General features: G+C 42.2%; 1 protein-coding gene across 2 annotated transcripts in view; it reads right to left on the bottom strand.

Annotated features, from left to right (window-relative positions):
* Window positions 1-18915, bottom strand: part of plcb1l (phospholipase C beta 1-like) — a 323575-nt gene that overhangs the window by 10020 nt on the left and 294640 nt on the right. For both annotated transcript variants that reach the window (XM_061901028.1, XM_061901029.1), the window contains 4 exons: window positions 16285-16361; window positions 16103-16192; window positions 15817-15874; window positions 15281-15367 (listed from right to left, as the gene is read on the bottom strand). In XM_061901028.1, coding sequence (XP_061757012.1) covers window positions 15281-15367; window positions 15817-15874; window positions 16103-16192; window positions 16285-16361 — 312 coding nt within the window. The remainder of the gene's footprint in view (window positions 1-15280; window positions 15368-15816; window positions 15875-16102; window positions 16193-16284; window positions 16362-18915) is intronic.

Here is an 18915-nt window from a genome sequence, read left to right as displayed (position 1 = left end):
CCGACTCCACTCGCCACTTCAATGCCATGTAACACAGTGGTAAAAATGCCCTTGCGCCAACTTTTTTGCAATACAGTATGTTACTGCCATTAAATTCTAAGTTAATGATTATTTGCAAAAAAAACATTCTTGAAACAAGACTTTATATTTAAGCTTTAAAAGCTTTAAAGTGATCTTGAAATTATCAATAAAAACATATTGGTTTGGATTAAGCACTCCTTTTCTAATCTTTGACATATTTTCAATATATTGTATGATGTGCACTGAAGAGGCAGTGATATTAATGGATTAATGAAATTATCTATTTTAGGTCCTGGAGAGATTAGGTGTACGGTAACAGTTTTATTTCAGGGATTAAGCTACTATATTAATTTCTTGAATCCTCCGTCAGGACAAATATTATTCAATTAGAATATTTTCAACTTTAGTTCCACACGGCAGGGTTCCCCCCTGAGCCCATTGCTTTTTGCTCTTGTCGTTGAGCCTCTGTTTAACAGCGCTTCTTACCAACCCTCTTATTACGGGCATTTGTAGACACAAAGTGCAGGTGAACGTCTCTTTCAATGCAGATGACCTCCTTCTATATGTTTCGGAAATCTCTTTTGATCCCAGCCTGCCTAAAATACTCTCAGAAATATAATTTTGGATATGTGTCTGGCTACAAATTGAACTTGGGTAAAAGTGAAATATTTCCTATTAGTTCTGCTGCTAAGAAATATACTCAGCACAATTTGCCCTTCAACATTGCCTCGCAAAGTTTCACATACTTGGGCATCCAGATCACACATACACTCGCAGAGCTTTATAAAACCTATATTAAATACACGCTAATACACCATACCTATAATACCAAGGCCCGGCTGGCTGTATGTATGAAGAAGTATGAAGGAATATCGGTATGATGTGATCGGTGTCAACAGTCTGCAGCTAACTTAATGCATATGTTTTGGTTTTGTCCTTCCCTGTGCAGTTATCGGACTAACATTTTTAATACTGTGTCTTTGGTAATTAGCAAAAAGATTGAACCGAATCCTCTAAGTCAGGGGTGTCAAACTCAAATGCAGAGTGGGCCAAAATTTAAAACTGAACAAAGCCGCGGGCCAAGGTTGAACCAATTAACCTTTTTTATTGGGACCCAAACAAGTTTTGCATTGAAAATTGAACAAGCAAGGCTTATATAACTATAGTGACGTTCAAAATTGACTTTCTAATAATAAATAAAAACCAATGCCATATCAAATAAAACTTGAATGCCTCTTTTCTTTTTGGAGTCTTCTGAGGTACATATCAAAATTCACTTTTTCCAGGGATAATAATATTGAAAATAAAATAATGAATGAATCAAACATTCAAGCCTTGAGAAAGTGCATGAATTAAACTTGAATTATTGCTCAGTTTGCTACACTGATTTGCTTTAACACTGAATATGGAACAAGCAACGCTTATATAACTTAATAGTGCAAAATCAACTTTCAAAAAACAAACGAAAAAACATCAATGGTATATGAAATACATTTTAAATAAAAACATGTGATGCCTCTTTTCTATTTGCAGCCTTCTGAGGTAAATATCAACATTAACTTTTTCCACAGGCTGATAAATTTGAAAATAAAATAATGAGGTGGGCGGGGTTCGATGGTAGCGGGGGTGTATATTGTAGCATCCCGGACGCGTTAGTGCTGCAAGGGATTCTGGGTATTTATTCTGTTTGTTGTGGTTACGGTGCGGATGTTCTCCCGAAATGTGTTTGTCATTTGTGTTTGGTGTAGGTTCACAGTGTGGCGCATATTTGTAACGGTGTTAAAGTTGTTTATACGGCCACCCTCAGTGTGACCTGTATGGCTGTTGACCAAGTATGCCTTGCATTCACTTGGGTGTGTGAAAGCTGCATATTGGAGGAAAAGCGGATGTGAGAACCGGATATCTGAGGACCAAATTTTATTTTCACTCGCATACAAAATATTCTAACTTGGATTGTTTCCCTGGTTTGGACACTCCCGAAGGACAGTGCAGCGAAGATACGACAAACTCCCTTCTTGTCTCTCATGGAGACACACCTGTTGTTGACTTTGGACTAGCGACTGCACAAGATCAAAGCCTTTAAGGCACACCCCCAATATTGTTGTCCGGATGGAAATTGGGAGAAATTATGGCTAATGTTTGCCCCGGGAGATTTTCGGGAGGGGCACTGAACTTCAGGAGTCTCCCGGGAAAATCGGGAGGGTAGGCAAGTATGAGTATTAGCGGTGAATGCCGCTGTATTATACCGGCGGGCCAGCTCTAATGTTAATTTGATATTGCCTCAAGGGCCACATTTAATTACAGGGCGGGCCAAATTTGGCCCGCGGGCCGGAGTTTGACGTCCATGCTCTAAGTGGACTATTTGGGGTAGCCCCTCTGTCATCTTCCCTTGGCAAATCAAAAAATAACTTGATAGCATTTACTACTTTGTTGGCTGCAAGACTCCTTCTGGTAAATTGGAAAGCAACAGTGCCACCTCGCAACATTTCCTGGACTAAAAATATTTTTTACTTTCTCCAATTGGAGAGAATTAGGCTGACATTGAACGGTTGTTCTATGAAGTTTCAGGAAGTATGGGGTGGTTTCTTAATATATACAAACGAGACAGATCTCAAACTTAACTCAGATTGAAAAGTACTTGAAAGGTAGACAATTAATGAGCCTTTTGTCTGCTTTTGTGTGTACTGCTGCACCGTGTCGGGGACATTCAGAAGTGCAGTTCTCTGTGGCTTCATGTCAATATTTGCTTGTTACTTATTTGACTGATGCGTGTTTTTTTTATTTTTCTATTTTATTCTTTTTCATTTATCGTATATACAATTCTTGCGGGTAACTTGTTTGGGGGGGAGAAAAAAAGAACATTTAACATGTGTTTATTTGTAATTCTGGACTGTATGTGTCAAAAATCCTATAAACACATGTTTTAAAAAAAACCTTATGGTGAGTTACACTTACTCGTATTGTGAAATTGTGTGTCTTATAACAAACTTGTGATGCCCAAAACTAGTATTTTTTCCCACAGAATATTTATTGCTTGAAAACAAGTTCTTATGTTGAACTGAAAAAATACTATTTAGGAAATTGTGACTTGTATTAGGTTTTGTTTTTTTTAGATATTTTGACTAGAAATTTTAAATATAAACGTGGTGAGACTGTGAGTTTGTCCAGTGCAAATTTTGATTAAAAAAGTTGACAAACTTGACGTGCGTGTTTGAGGGCTACTTTAAGACAAGTTCCATTGGCGAAAATGACGCTGATTGGTCAAAATGTGCGGGGAAGTTGTGGGCGTTAGTCAGAGTTGTAACACCACGCATAATTTGTGGGGATTGTTTGAATGCGTTAATTAGTGCGATCGTCGCATTTGAAATCATGACTGCATTGCAATTAAATCTTAAATGTTGTATGAATTAGGAGTGTGGGGAAAAAATGTATTGGAATTCAAATCTCCATTCTCATGTTGTATCGATTCTCATTTTTCAAAAAACGATTTTCTTCCCCCGCTCCCGGCAATGTGTATGTGCCTTTTGGGCCATAGGTATTGCGCAATAAGCAGCGTGGCTACCTGGTGGTTAGCTACTAAGTGGAGTGGAGTGTTGTTGTGTTGCCGCTAAAACCCAGGTAGAAGAAAAAGAAACGGAACAGCCTAAAGAAGAAATACAACCGCCTCCACGGACTTTTAAAGCAAACGTTTGGAGACACTTTGAATTTTACCATGACAAGAAAGGGCTTCACATGACTTATGCAATTTAAAGACTTTGAACGCTAAAGTTAAGTAATTTGGAAATACTTCAAATCCCCGCGCTCACTTAGACAGATATCACCTGGAGTTATCAGAGGAAAAGGATCATCTACTAACAACACCGGCAGCTGATCAATGCACACTTCACCAGTTTACAAAATTACCACGCAGTTCTGAACGGGCAAAGAAGATAACCAGATCCATCGCTTGTTTCATTGCAAAAGACCTGCGACCATACAGCACTGTGGAGAGAGAAGGCTTCTGGTTCATGATCAAAACTATTGAGCCACGGTGTGACATCCCTTCACGCTTGGTTTTTACAGACAATATTGTACCTTCACTTTACAGAGAGACAAAGCTAAATGTGGGGAAAGCTGTGACTAAAGCTAGCAGAGTAGCTCTTACCTGTGATCACTGGACCTCTAGGACCACTGAGTTATATGTAACATTCACCGCGCACTACATCACAGATGAATGGCAGCTCCAATCTCAAGTTTTGCAAACTAGGGCAATGCATGAAAGCCATACTGATGTTAACGTAAATTAAATATTTCACTCGGTCACAAAGGAATGGGGGCTGACGTTTAGGCAAGTTCTGGCACAGACTGGTAGCTAACCTAGCCTACCAATTGTATTCCATTGATGTTACAGTCACAGGAGTTGTGTTACTGTATTTGATTGTTCTGATAACTGAGTGAGTAGTAACTGAATGTCAAATTCAGTCAGATGTTAAAAGGTTTTGTTCGAGTTAAAATTTGTGCAAGCATGAATAAATCAGACAACATGTTGTCTTAGATTTACATTTGTATGTTTACATTATTGCAATCAGTTGATCAATCAATCCGTCAATCAATGTTTATTTATATAGCCCTAAATCACAAGTGTCTCAAAGGGCTGCACAAGCCACAACGGCATCCCCGGTACAGAGCCCACATAAGGGCAAGGAAAAACTCACCCCAGTGGGACGTCGATGATAAACATTGTCCTTTACATTTATAAAAGCTTTTTACAAAAATCTACTAATTTGCTTGCATGTCAGCAGACTGGGGTAGATCCTGTTGAAATCCTATGTATTGAATGAATAGAGAATCGTTTTGAATCAAAAATATCCTTTTTGAATCAAAAATCGAGTTGAATCGAAAAAAAGAATTCATAATCGAATCATGACCCCAAGAATCGATATTGAATCGAATCGTGGGACACCCAAAGATTCGCAGCCCTACTATGTATGTCCACAAAAACAAATAATAAAGTATAAAAAAGAAATGAAGAATTGTTGAATTTATAAATAAAAACATATCTATACATTTATGAAGTGATACAATTTTAAATGTTTAGGTTTGATAAACAAATTGGGATTTTGTTTGTATTATACTTCACAGGTTTTTAATTGTGTGAAATTTTGTCCTGAAGTTGTGTGCTGCTGATTTTTGACTCGCAGCATCCGAAGGTCACCTTGAACCACCCCCACCCGCACCGTCCCCTTCCTCCCGCCCCGTGTCTTGCTTTCTGAGCAGCTCTCACCGAGCGGATGGTTAAAAATGCACTGAGAATTGACTCTCCCTGCCCACTCTGTTGCACCGCACACGACCTACTTAGGGTGTGGGAAAATCTGCACCCCATCCCAACCATGGACACCATGTGAGTAAGTGTGCATGTGTGTGTGTGTGTGTCAATGTTCACTTGCAACAGCCCCTGATCAAAACTGTCATATTTCTTCCATCTGATGACACCCTGGCAGATGCCAAGGAGGAGTGGGAGGTGTGACGACCAGATGGAGAAAGAAATGTGAGGGAGTGTGTGTGTGCGTGTCATATTTATGATAAAAGAGGAGGGTCCCTATAGGCATTAGAGATGCGCGGATAGGCAATTATATCATCCGCAACCGCATCACCAAAGTTGTCATCCACCCGAACCAACATTTTATCAGAGCCACAACCGCCCGCCACCCGCCCGTTGAAATACATCTGAGGTCGGCCACTTTTACCACTCAAAGAGCTATTTAAACCCGTTTCACAGAGTAAAGAAGACAATGGGAGCCGCTAACGTTCTCGCGATTATCCAATGGTGTTCATCCTGATGACGAGAATAAGGGCATGTTGTGAAACCATTGCCTTTGACACCTTCAACAACATGTACGACTCGATTGTTAGTCCAGCAACATGTTGTATGCAGCTTCCGCAATTAAATAAATGAATAAATAAATGGGTTGTACTTGTATAGCGCTTTTCTACCTATTAAACGTACAAGATTGAAGGGCATACTGGGTGATACAGAGTACACTGATGGTTGTGATATAAACAATTTTACCACTCTTACTAATATGCGCCACACTGTGAAGCCACACCAAACAAGAATGACAAACACATTTCTGGAGAACGTCCTCACAGTAACACAACATGAACGCAACACAACAAATACCCAGAATCCTTTGCATCCTGAATATGTTTTACACCCCCGCCCACCTTGCCGACGCACGAGGGGTGGCGGGGTTTGCTGCTAGCGGGGTGTATAAAATAGTCAGGAAGTGTCATTGATGCAAAGGATTCTGGGCATTTGTTGTGTTGTGTTTATGTTGTGTTACTGGGAGGATGTTCTCCCGAAATGTGTTTGACATTCTTGTTTGGTGTGGCTTCACAGCGTGGCGCATATTACTAAGAGTGTTAAAGTTGTTTATATCACAACCATTAGTGTACTCTGTGTCACCCAGTATGCCTTGCAGTCGTGTGCGTGTGTCTGCGGAAGCCACACACAACATGATGCTGGACTGACAAGCAGATCGCACATGCTGTAGAAGGCAACAAAGCCAATGGTTTCATAACCCGCCCTAATACTTCTTAACTGCGTGACTGTCGGCAGTCATTCTAGAGAAGGTTTGTGTCTCCTGTTGTCTTTTTCGCTTTGTGACACGGGTCCTAAATGGCTCTTTGAATGGTTAAGGATACCGATCCCTGAACCATGTATATCAAATATTTCCATATGGTTCAACCGCCACCCGCCCAAATCTAATTAAAATCTATTTTTTCGTCATGTCACCCGCCCGACCCGCGGTTTATCCGCGGACTCCGCGGATGAAACCGCAAACCGCGCATCTCTAATAGGCATCAATATGAGATAACAATGCAGATTTGGACATCAACTATAAGAACCTTTAATTCTAGTTTCCAGTATACTGTAAATATTTTCAATGTTTTTTAAAGATTTTCCAGGGTAAAGTGTATGTTTTTACATTTCTAGGGAACTGTGTACATTTTTAAGAGTTTGAGTTTCTAGTGTACTGGGTACATGTTTTTGTTTTAAGAATTACCAGTGTACTGTATATATATACTGTAAGTGAGGGGAGCAGTGGGCAGCAGCGGTGCCGCGCTCGGGAATCATTTATGGTGATTTAGCCCCTAATTCCAACCCTTGATGCTGAGTGCCAAACAGGGAGGCAATGGGTCCCATTTTTATAGTCTTTGGTATGACTCGGCCGGGGTTTGAACTCACAACCTACCGATCTCAGGGCGGACACTCTAACCACTAGGCCACTGAGTAGGTAAACGTTTTTTTAAAGTTTTCAGTGCACTGTATACAGTTATGTTTTTAAAGGTTTTGAGGTACTGTATATACTGTATATAGGTATGTTTTTAAACAATTCTAAGAGTTTCCAGGGTATTGTATATGGGTGTGTTTTTAAATGTCTTTAAAAGTTTCCAGTGTACTGAATACAGGTATGTTTGTAAACAATTTTAAGGGTTTCCAGTGTACTGTATTTAGGTAAGTTTTTAAACATTTTTAAAACTTTCCAGGGTACTGCAATAGTTTTTAATTGTTAATAAACTTTAAAGGCATTCATATGTCCAATCATAGAAAAAAGTTTGCATGTTTATTCCTAGTTTTGATTTACTTCCACACTGGTTGCTTCCCTAATCCATCGCTCATCCATCTCTGAAGAGTTAGCAGTCAACAAATCGTGTGTGTGTGCGCGTGTGTGAGTGAGTGAGCGCACATGCAGCGCGCCCTGCTAGTGCGCCCTGCTAGTGCCTAAAATACAACAGCGTGTGACCTTCTTCACCGGCTGTCCTCGTTCTGAGGCGCTGTCGAGGGAAAGGAAAGAACCTCATAGGAACCTAAATTAATTATTTGCTTTGAGGCCTGACATAACATTATGTCTAATGAATTCATTTGGAAATTTAAATAATTAATGAAATGAATTAAAATAAATATTTTGCGTGATGATCTGATTTTAAAATGTGATATCATTTAATAAAAATAAAACATTTTAAGTGTATACTCACGGGACACTTCATTAGGCTAACCTGAGATTCAATACAGAAGATGCAGTGTATTCATTCATCGATATTATGGGTTGTTTTTTTTTGTATTTTTTTTTCACAAAAATGCAAATAGTCGAAATGTTATAATATTCTCATGATTACTTTTTATAAAGACAGACTTTTTGTTACAGCTCTTGTATTAGTGGACGTTGGCGTACCTAACAAAGTCTCTGATCAGTGCATTACCGTCATAAAATACGTCAATATCCCCTCATGTCCTAATTGTTTTTCTGAGGTGGCGTCATGTCTTGTCCACCTTTCAACCGGGACGAACATACAAAAACTAAAACGTAGTCACATGTTCTGTGCAACTTACCGTGAACACAGCATGCACACGTGGCATAAAATGGACTGGTTTAATTAAGAGAGACACTTTTGTCTTCTCTGATATTCTCCTTGCAATGTCACTCATAAATATGAAAATCACCTGCAGCCCTGGAGGAGATGAACGCTTATCGAAGCAGAAGCTTCCCAGTGTGTGTGTGTGTGTGTGTGTGTGTGTGTGTGTGTGTGTGTGTGTGTGTGTGCGTGTGTGTGTGCGCACCTTCTGCTTTCTCAGAATGTCCTACTCAGCAGCAGGAATATAGGGAAAAAATAATTATTCCCACCGTTAAAGGAGAGCATGTCTCAATCTGAATACTTTCAATGTAGCATTTGTAATGTTTGCTTGTTGTCACGGAGACAAAACGACAGGCGTTGATCGCATTTGGGTTGCCACACAAAGCTGAAGTATGATGTATTTGTAAACAATACCGTGTCCGTAGGATATCATTTAGAAACTCCCATTACAAAAATGTTTTATTTACGTGAAATATTTTTATACTAGAACCTGAATTTGATGCATATTCGTACTAAAAACACATTTTTGGGAAATAAACTGTTAGACGTATGTATTTTTTTTTACTGCAAAATAACAAATTTAGCATCATTAAGACATACATTAGCAAAATTTCCCGACACAACTTTGACCAGGGATCGAACCCAGTAAGACTGCCTTGCAGTGGTGCGCAGCACAGGGGACAGTGAGAATGTGAGGGGAAATGTGCCATTATGTTTTTATCAGTGGCGGAACAGGAAGGGGCTATATTGTTAAAAAAACAACAACCCAAAACCCACCAAAAAACCTATAGATTTTACGATAAAAAACTTGGCAGCTCAGTAGACAGAATATTACCATAACATTAAAGGTGTTTTGTTTTTTTGTTTTTGCCTCAGAATAGTGTAAATTGACAACTGAACTAGCTGGCAGTTGTTTTTACCGTAAAATGTACGATTGTTGCTTTTATATTGAATTACTGTAAATTGAATATCGCTGTCACTATTATTTCTGCGGTAAAATTCTGGCGGACCTATTCATATTTAACCATCTGGAACTGGCTTACGTTGTCTTCAGTTGAAATTGAGTGTTTATTTGTTTTTGGCATCACCAGTATATCAACGCATGAAGTTAAGTTTATGATGCGGGAGGGGGAACTTGGCGGTGGGTCGCCAGACCAAGTGTCTATGCAACCAGCGAGGGAGAGTCAGGTGGCGACGACGCATTAAACGCCGCTGCACTTTCCGAGGCGGGCGACCAGGGAACGGCCACATACGTGGCCGACGAGGAGGCAGGCGCGTCGTCGTGGCAGGCGTAGATGCAGCAGACGAGTCAGGTGTGGAAGCAGCAGCAGACGAGGCAGGCGTGGAAGCAGCAGCAGACGAGGCAGGCGTGGAAGCAGCAGCAGACGAGGCAGGCTTCGAAGCAGCAGCAGACGAGGCAGGCGTGGAAGCAGCAGCAGACAGGCAGGCGTGGAAGCAGCAGCAGACGAGGCAGGCGTGGAAGCTGCGCGCGTCGTCGTCGTGGGAGGCGTGGGTGCGGAAGGTGGCGGGTCTTGGCGGTGTGGAGCTGCTACTGGCGGCGCTTGGCAGCGTGGAGCTGCTACTGGCGGCGCTTGGCGGCATGAAGCAGCTACTGGCGGCGCTTTGCGGTGTGGAGCAGCTACTGGCCGCGCTTGGCGGCATGGAGCAGGTACTGGCCGTGGAACAGAAAGGGTTGCTAGCCTTGGCTTTGGCGGGGGTGGCCTAGCTGGGGGCTGCGGCTTGGCACGCCGAAGCAGGTGGTGGTGGCCAGGCCGGAGGTTGCTGCCTGGCTGGGCGCAGCTGAGCCACCCCACTAGCACAGATCCCGGCACCAGCCCCGCCTCAAAAGCGGATACCAGACGCGCTTCTCGCGGTCTGGAACCAACTTTTGGGGTGGGTGGAGGGAGGTAAGGAAGAGGGTAGAATCCTCCCCTTTAAATTGTCCAAAAATTAGTTCTTTGTTCCCCACCTGGGGTTGTGTGGGCGGAAAAAAAAGACAAATTTGTGACGGGGGAGGGGCTTGAGTCTTGGGGAGCGGGGCATGAAAACTAGGTAGTGGCTTGGTTTGACAAGATCTAACTTCCGAACAAATTTCCTGATAATATTTTATTTTTGGAATAAGGTCTTTAGGAGGTGGCTGGCACAGGGAGACAGAAGGCAAAAAAAGAAAATCCTGATCTGTGACTTCCTTTGATGATGCCGGTGGAAGTGGGCGCAGTGAAGTTTTTGACGGAGTTCTTTTGGCTCGCAGCCCAGTCAGAAAATTGTTTGGCAAAATGATAAATAGGATTACCAAACAACTGTGGGGAAGAGCCGGCTGCTTGAGGTGTCCTGCTGTCCGGAGGAAGAGTTTGGGGGAACGACGCATCCTGACGGCGAGGTGAAGCCTTTACGGGTGGCTTTCGTCTTCGCAGGAGCGTCTCCATCTCCTTGAAGTCCGTTTGCGGAAGAACTGAAGGTGGCTTCATTCTGTCAAGAGTGGCGCGAGGTCGGGTCGGGGTTTGTTCTCCCGGAATGCAGAACGGATGGCTCCGGACGACAGCGTGAGGTAGGAGATGATTTATTTCTCATAAATCATAAAGGTACCCACAAGAACAAACAAAAGAAAAACGTGCCGATCGCACGGGAAGCTAAGGTAACAACTTAGCACAGGAAATACAGGAGCAACAGTTGCGTATAGCAATCGACTGTGGCGAGCAACATGAATAAATAGCTCTCTGATTAGTGCTTAATAGCAGGTGAACGTGCAGAGCACTAATCGGAGGCAGATGAAACCAATTAGTGACCCATAGAAACCTAAACAAACACCAAAAGTGCATAAAAAAGGTATTAAGGGAGTCCAAAACTAACAGAACATAACTAAACAAAACATGATCCGGATCACGACAAAGTTAAAGTACCAATGATTGTCACACACACCTAGGTGTGGTGAAATTATTCTCCGCATTTCACCCATCACCCTTGATCACTCCCTGGGAGGTGAGGGGAGCAGTGAGCGGCAGCAGTGGCCGCGCTCGGGCATAATGTTTGGTGATTTAACCCCCAATTCCAACCCTTGATGCTGAGTGCCAAGCAGGGAGGTAATGGGTCCCATTTTTAAAGTCTTTGGTATGACTCGGCCGGGGTTTGAACTCACAACCTACGGATCTCAGGGCGGACACTCTAAACACTAGGCCACTGAGTCGGTCTAGCTTTTATGCTACTGTGTGCTTAGCTGATGTGTAGCTGCTAGCTCATAATTTGCCTTTAGCGTACCATGATTACCTTTTGTAAATGACCTGACTGAAATACAAGAAAAAAAATAACCTTGTGTGCCTATTTGGAGGACATTGAGATGCTAACTGGCTGTCCAGCTTTGCACAAGTAAACACGCTACAGGACTGTGTGTATCGCAGATTTTAGAAGCAAGCACATTTACGTATTGTTTTTTTTTTGTGCTAATAATGGGCCAATATCGATATCGGATCAGGACACCATGTGGGATCACACTCCTCAGCCTTCCCGGTAAGGTTTATTCAGGTGTACTGGAGAGGAGGCTACGCAGGATAGTGGAACCTCGGATTCAGGAGGAACAGTGTGGTTTTCGTCCTGGTCGTGGAACTGTGGACCAGCTCTATACTCTCGGCAGTGTTCTTGAGGGTGCATGGGAGTTTTCCCAACTAGTATACATGTGCTCTGTGGACTTGGAGAAGGCATTCGACCGTGTCCCTCGGGAAGTCCTGTGGGGAGTGCTCAGAGAGTATGGGGTATCGGACTGTCTTATTGTGGCGGTCCGCTCCCTGTACGATCAGTGCCAGAGCTTGGTCCGCATTGCCGGCAGTAAGTCGAACACATTTCCAGTGAGGGTTGTCCTTTGTCACCGATTCTGTTCACAACTTTTATGGACAGAATTTCTAGGCGCAGTCAAGGCGTTGAGGGGTTCCGGTTTGGTGACCGCAGGATTAGGTCTCTGCTTTTTGCAGATGATGTGGTCCTGATGGCTTTATCTGACCGGGATCTTCAGCTCTTACTGGATCGGTTTGCAGCCGAGTGTGAAGCGACCGGAATGAGAATTAGCAGCTCCAAGCCGAGTCCATGGTTCTCGCCCGGAAAAGGGTGGAATGCCATCTCCGGGTTGGGGAGGAGACCCTGCCCCTAGTGGAGGAGTTCAAGTACCTAGGAATCTTGTTCACGAGTGAGGGAAGAGTGGATCGTGAGATCGACAGGCGGATCGGTGCGGCGTCTTCAGTAATGCAGATGTTGTACCGATCCGTTGTGGTGAAGAAGGAGCTGAGCCGGAAGGCAAAGCTCTCAATTTAGCGGTCGATCTACATTCCCATCCTCACCTATGGTCATGAGCTTTGGGTCACGACCGAAAGGATAAGATCAGGGGTACAAGCGGCCGAAATGAGTTTCCTCCGCTGTGTGGCGGGGCTCTCCCTTAGAGTTAGGGTGAGAAGCTCTGCCATCCGGGAGGAAATCAAAGTAAAGCCGCTGCTCCTTCACATCGAGAGGAGCCAGATGAGGTGGTTCGGGCATCTGGTCAGGATGCCACCCGAACGCCTCCCTAGGGAGGTGTTTAGGGCACGTCCAACCGGTAGGAGGCCACGGAGAAGACCCAGGACACGTTGGGAAGACTATGTCTCCCGGCTGGCCTGGGAACGCCTCGGGATCCCCCAGGAAGAGCTAGACGAAGTGGCTGGGGAGAGGGAAGTCTGGGTTTCCCTGCTTAGGCTGTTGCCCCCGCAACCCGACCTCGGATAAGCGGAAGAAGATGGATGGATGGATGGATGGATGGATGGACACCACTTATCTATGACAACGCTACTACGGAGGACAAAAGCCGAAGAAAAAGCAAATTACATTAATATGTTAATTTGTTGATGCTCACTGAACTCTCGTCTTGTTTTCCCCCATATTTTGGTCAAATTATAAGCCTTTGTGTGCGTACCAGTTGTGCAGAGAATGTTCCTCAGAGAGAACTTCAGAAGCCCTCGTGCACAAGCGTTCATTATGTATGCAGACCTGTGATGAGTAACCACATGCGCACTCGCACACGCACAATCGCTCGCACACATGCACAATGGATGTTTTTTTGCTGCCTTTCTGGGAAGAGTGTGCGTGTGTGTGCGCGTGTGCATTATTGATGTGCACCCACCAGGCTGCGCTGATGTACATCAAAGTGTACGATGATGAAGGAACAGATTAGTGGACGCCACGCTGGGTCTAACAATCTGTTTGCAACGCCTCCTAGATTGTTCTCAACATGTTAAGGTGGTCCCATGTAGATTCTTCCTGGTAGTTACCCAAACAACGCCCACCCGCCCGTCCTCGCCGTGGACCCATGATTCACTCTGAATTAACAGATAGCACAAAGGATGGATCGAGGACAAGGGGAGGGGTGGTACTGTTCTACGTTGCCATGACAACCACTACTCCTGCTCGTGTGAGTGCGTGCGTGATAAACGTTTGTGTGTGTCTGTGGAAGATTCTTTTTAGGCTAGCATCACAATCATACCCACGTAATTTTAATTTTATGGAATTTTACCAAAATTCCTTAATCCTCCAAGATGGCTGCCGTCACATCGGATGTCTGAATTCTGCAAAAGCACTTAAGGACTAATTGTGTAATCTATGCTTTTTATTTGTTTATTTTTTTGCCCCACCCAAAGGAGGGTGCGTTTTTATTTTTTTGTCAACATAGACTGTGTGACCACTTGTTGCTGAGCTTCTTTTTACACATGTACGACAATTGAGACAGCAAATAGACACTACACAACTCCTTCAAAGTAAGAGCGGTTCAATTCTTTTTACACTTGTACGACAAGTGAGAAAGCCAAAAAGAGACAGCACACAACGCCTTCAAAGAACAAGTGGTTAACTTATTTTTACACTTGTACAACAATTGACAACGACAAAAAACACTGCACACAACTCCTCCAAAGTACACCAGTACGACAAATGAGAACGCCAAAAAGAAACCGCACACAACTCCTTTAAAGTAAGAGTGGTTCACTTCTTTTTACACTTGTACGACAATTGAGGATGCCAAAAAGACAATGTACACTAATCCTTCAAAGTATGAGCGTTAACTTATTTTTACACTTGTACAACAACTGAGGTTTCGGGTGAAAAAATGGGAATTAATGCACTTTTAAGGTACGCATTTGTTGTCAAAGGGAAAGCTTTTTATCGTTTTTCCAAGAGTGGTAAACTTCTTTTTACAGTGTGACAATTGAGAACATAACAAAAAAGATCCCCTTTTTCATTAACGTTAAGACTGAGTATCTTATTGTTTTTGTGTATAGACATGAACATTTAGTTTCCTTATACAATCGTATATCAACTGATTTGTTGTCAAGTATTAGAGTTATTACTGACTGTTTTCTTGCTTTTATATCAGATTAAAAACACACACTTATTTTTACATTTTCTCACAAATAAAAAATGTTGACAAGTGACTCAAAACATTGCCTTTATTTTCCAGTTAATACAGGCTTACCTCAGATGGTCACCGTTTGAGCCTGGAACAGACTATTTCTACTTCTATTACGTCCCATCTTCTAAAAAGGCATTTGATTTGCCTGTAGAGCTCACAAACTAAACACCATCTGATATCAGACGGTAAACTGGCTGGTCCAAGGTCACAAAGTGGTATGTGTTGATGTCATTAATCAGACCGCCACCAATCTCCGGTAAAGGCTTGTACAACATGTCACGCGGGCTCTTATGGTAATTGCTGTGCCACATACTGTACATTGCTCTGCAGGTCAGGTATGTTCTTATGTTAGTATGTTTTGTAATACCAGATTGCACTTGAGTGTGGTGATAAAAAAACATTATATCAAACTGACAAAAGCAACATTCAGATGTTTTTGCTTACTTTTGGCCTTTCGTCCAAAATCTGCTGGCGGATGTCCTTGTGTTTCTCCTGCAGACGCTCCTGGCGCTTACTCTGGGCGTCCTCCAGCTGCACACGCACACACAAAGACACACACTGGAATTAGCTAATTCAAATATGTAACTATTCTATTAAATATAATAATTTATTACTAAAAATAAATGCATTAATTTTATCATGGTATTATGATAAATTAATTATATTTATAACAATAATAATTAGCATTGCCTTTTATTTTGGTTCCATCACTAAGTACACAAAATTAAGACAAACTTATCTCATTTCTATCTATCCATTCATTTATTTTTCAAAATAATTAGGAATGTATGATTTTTTAATATTATGTAAGGCAAATATTTTTCCTTGATGTCTCAGCGATTTTGTATTAAATCTAATACAGGTGTACATAATGCAGTGTCTTCTTTATGTAGAATTATGATATGAGTGTAAAATGTCAAAGATATACAAAAGAGGGTATGCCCAGAGCATAAAAAAGTGAAAGAATGAATGAATCGTACCCGTTTTATGTACTGCACCACCTCATTGACAAATGTTCTGTTTATCTCCAGCTTCTCTCTGCAGGGCACAAAGTGAGCATCGATTTAGTTTGCTTGTCTCTGGCGCCATCTAGCGGATTTATGAAGGAACACACAAACAATGCCACTATGCCCAAGCGGGTACACACGCACGCACGCACGCACGCACACACACACACACACACACACACACACACACACACACACACACACACACACACACACACACACACACACACACCCCACACACACACACACACTCACTCACTCCTCTGTGATGTTCTTGTCCTTTGACTTGGCTTCACTGATCTTCTCCTGTCTTTTCTTGTCCATTTTCTTCTTCAGGTCCTTCTTCTCCCTTAGCACAAAGACAAAGTAAAGTGGGGTAATGAAGATGTTGTGTTTTAAGAGAGCGTGTGTGTGTGTGACTGTTTGAGTGATGGATCTCACTTTTCGCAGATGTCTCTCAGCTTCTTGAGCTGTGCACTTTGGCACTCCTCGGCGAGGGCGGTCAGTTTCTCTACTAGCTGAGAGCAGGAAACAAAGCGAGATGTTGAATCGCGTCATCTCTTTCTATCACCGTCAAACTGTTTATTAACAATTATTAATTATTTTAACCATTATGAATTGCTTTCTTCAGACAGCTTTTAAAGTGCAGGGAAGACCCCTGTCTGAAGAAGAGCACTTTGAACCAATATGTTTTTAATAGCTACCGACCTGTATCCAACATACAGTTTTTAAGTAATTTTTTTGAAAAACAGTTTTTAACCAAGTGGTCAGGTGGAATTTTAGATGATAAAAAACTATCAGTAACTGCTTTTGACACATCAAAACATCAAATTTTATTGAATAGACTTTGACACCTGGTGGGTTTTATTTGGTACTGTTTTAACTGGTTGCACTCTTATCTCACCGGCAGATGTTTTTATGTATGTATGGATGCATGTTCCTCAGGATAAGACGGGGTGGGGGGTTCCCCAAGGCTCAGTTTTAGGTCCCATTATTTTTAATCTTTATACGCTGCCTCTTGGAGACGTCATTAGGAGACACGGCATCAGCTTCCACAGTTACTCTGATGATACACAGTTGTACATTTCCGCGTCTCCTGATGACACAAGATCAATAGATACCCCTTTTCACTGCATTGTAGACATCAAGTCGTGGATGGCAGTGAATTTGCTGATTTCATTATTATTTTTAAAAATCTGTCCTTTCTAATCCATTTTCCACCGCTTGTCACCGGTGTCTCCAAGCCGTCAGGGAAATCATATTGTCTAAAAATGCGTTCGGGCCACAGTGTTGGGTGAGCACGCGACATGTACGCGCTCTTTCAGTCAGTCAGTGCATATATATATACAGTATATATATATATATACAGTGAGGAATTTTAAAGAGTTTATTTGTAAATTATGGTGGAAAATAAGTATTGGGTCACTTCAAACAAGGAAGATCTCTGGCTCTCACAGACCTGTAACTTCTTCTTTAAGAAGCTCTTCTGTCCTCCACTCGTTACCTGTATTAATGGAACCTGTTTGAACTTGTTATCTGTATAAAAGACACCTGTCTACAGCTTCAAACAGTCAGACTCCAAACTCCACTATGGCCAAGACCAAAGAGCTGTCAAAGGACACCAGGAAAAGAATTGTAGACCTGCACCAGACTGGGAAGAGTGAATCTACAATAGGCAAGCAGCTTGGTGTGAAAAAAATCAACTGTGGGAGCAATTATCAGAAAATGGAAGACATACAAGACCGCTGATAATCTCCCTCGATCTGGGGCTCCACGCAAGATCTCATCCTGTGGGGTCAAAATGATCATGAGAACGGTGAGCAAAAATCCCAGAACCACAAGGGGGACCTGGTGAATGACCTGCAGAGAGCTGGGATCAAAGTAACAAAGGTTACCATCAGTAACACACTACGCCGACAGGGAATCAAATCCTGCAGTGCCAGACGTGTCCCCCTGCTTAAGCCAGTGCATGTCCAGGCCCGTCTGAAGTTTGCCAGACAGCACATGGATGATACAGCAGAGGATTGGGAGAATGTCATGTGGTCAGATGAAACCAAAATAGAACTTTTTGGTATAAACGCAACTCGTCGTGTTTGGAGGAAGAAGAATACTGAGTTGCATCCCAAGAACACCATACCTACTGTGAAGCATGGGGGTGGAAACATCATGCTTTGGGGCTGTTTTTCTGCTGAGGGGACAGGACGATTGATCCGTGTTAAGGAAAGAATGAATGGGGCCATGTATCATGAGATTTTGAGCCAAAACCTCATTCCATCAGTGAGAGCTTTGAATTGTTGACCAAATACTTATTTTCCACCATAATTTACAAATAAATTCTTTAAAATTCCTACAATGTGAATTCCTGGATTTTTTTTTCACGTTCTGTCTCTCACAGTTGAAGTGTACCTACGATGAAAATTACAGACCTCTGTCATCATTTTAAGTGGGAGAACTTGCACAATTGGTGGCTGACTAAATACTTTTTTGCCCCACTGTTATTTATATATATATATATATGTATGTATATATATATATATATATATATATATATATATATATATATATATATATATATATATATATATATATATATATATATATATATATATATATATATATATATATATATATATATAGAATAGAATAGAATAGAAAGTACTTAATTGATCCCTGGGGGAAATTCAGCACCATAGTTCGCTCACAATAGACAATGATAATAATAAATAATATTTAATATACATATACATATATGGATAGTATAAATGGGCTTCACGGTGGCAGAGGGGTTAGTGTGTCTGCCTCACAATACGAAGGTCCTGAGTAGTCCTGGGTTCAATCCTGGGATTTCTCTGTGTGGAGTTTGCGTGTTCTCTCCGCGACTACTTTGGCTTCCTCCCACTTCCAAAGACATGCACCTGGGGATGGATTGATTGGCAACACTAAATTGGCCCTAGTGTGTGAATGTGAGTGTGAATGTTGTCTGTGTATCTGTATTGGCCTTGCGATGAGGTGGCTGATTGTAGCTGAGATAGGCACCAGCGACCCCAAAGGGAATAAGTGGTAGAAAATGGA

The sequence above is a fragment of the Nerophis ophidion genome, linkage group LG05 (genome assembly GCF_033978795.1).
Source record: "Nerophis ophidion isolate RoL-2023_Sa linkage group LG05, RoL_Noph_v1.0, whole genome shotgun sequence".
Lineage (NCBI taxonomy): Eukaryota > Metazoa > Chordata > Actinopteri > Syngnathiformes > Syngnathidae > Nerophis > Nerophis ophidion.
This window is presented reverse-complemented; position numbering and strand designations above follow the sequence as displayed.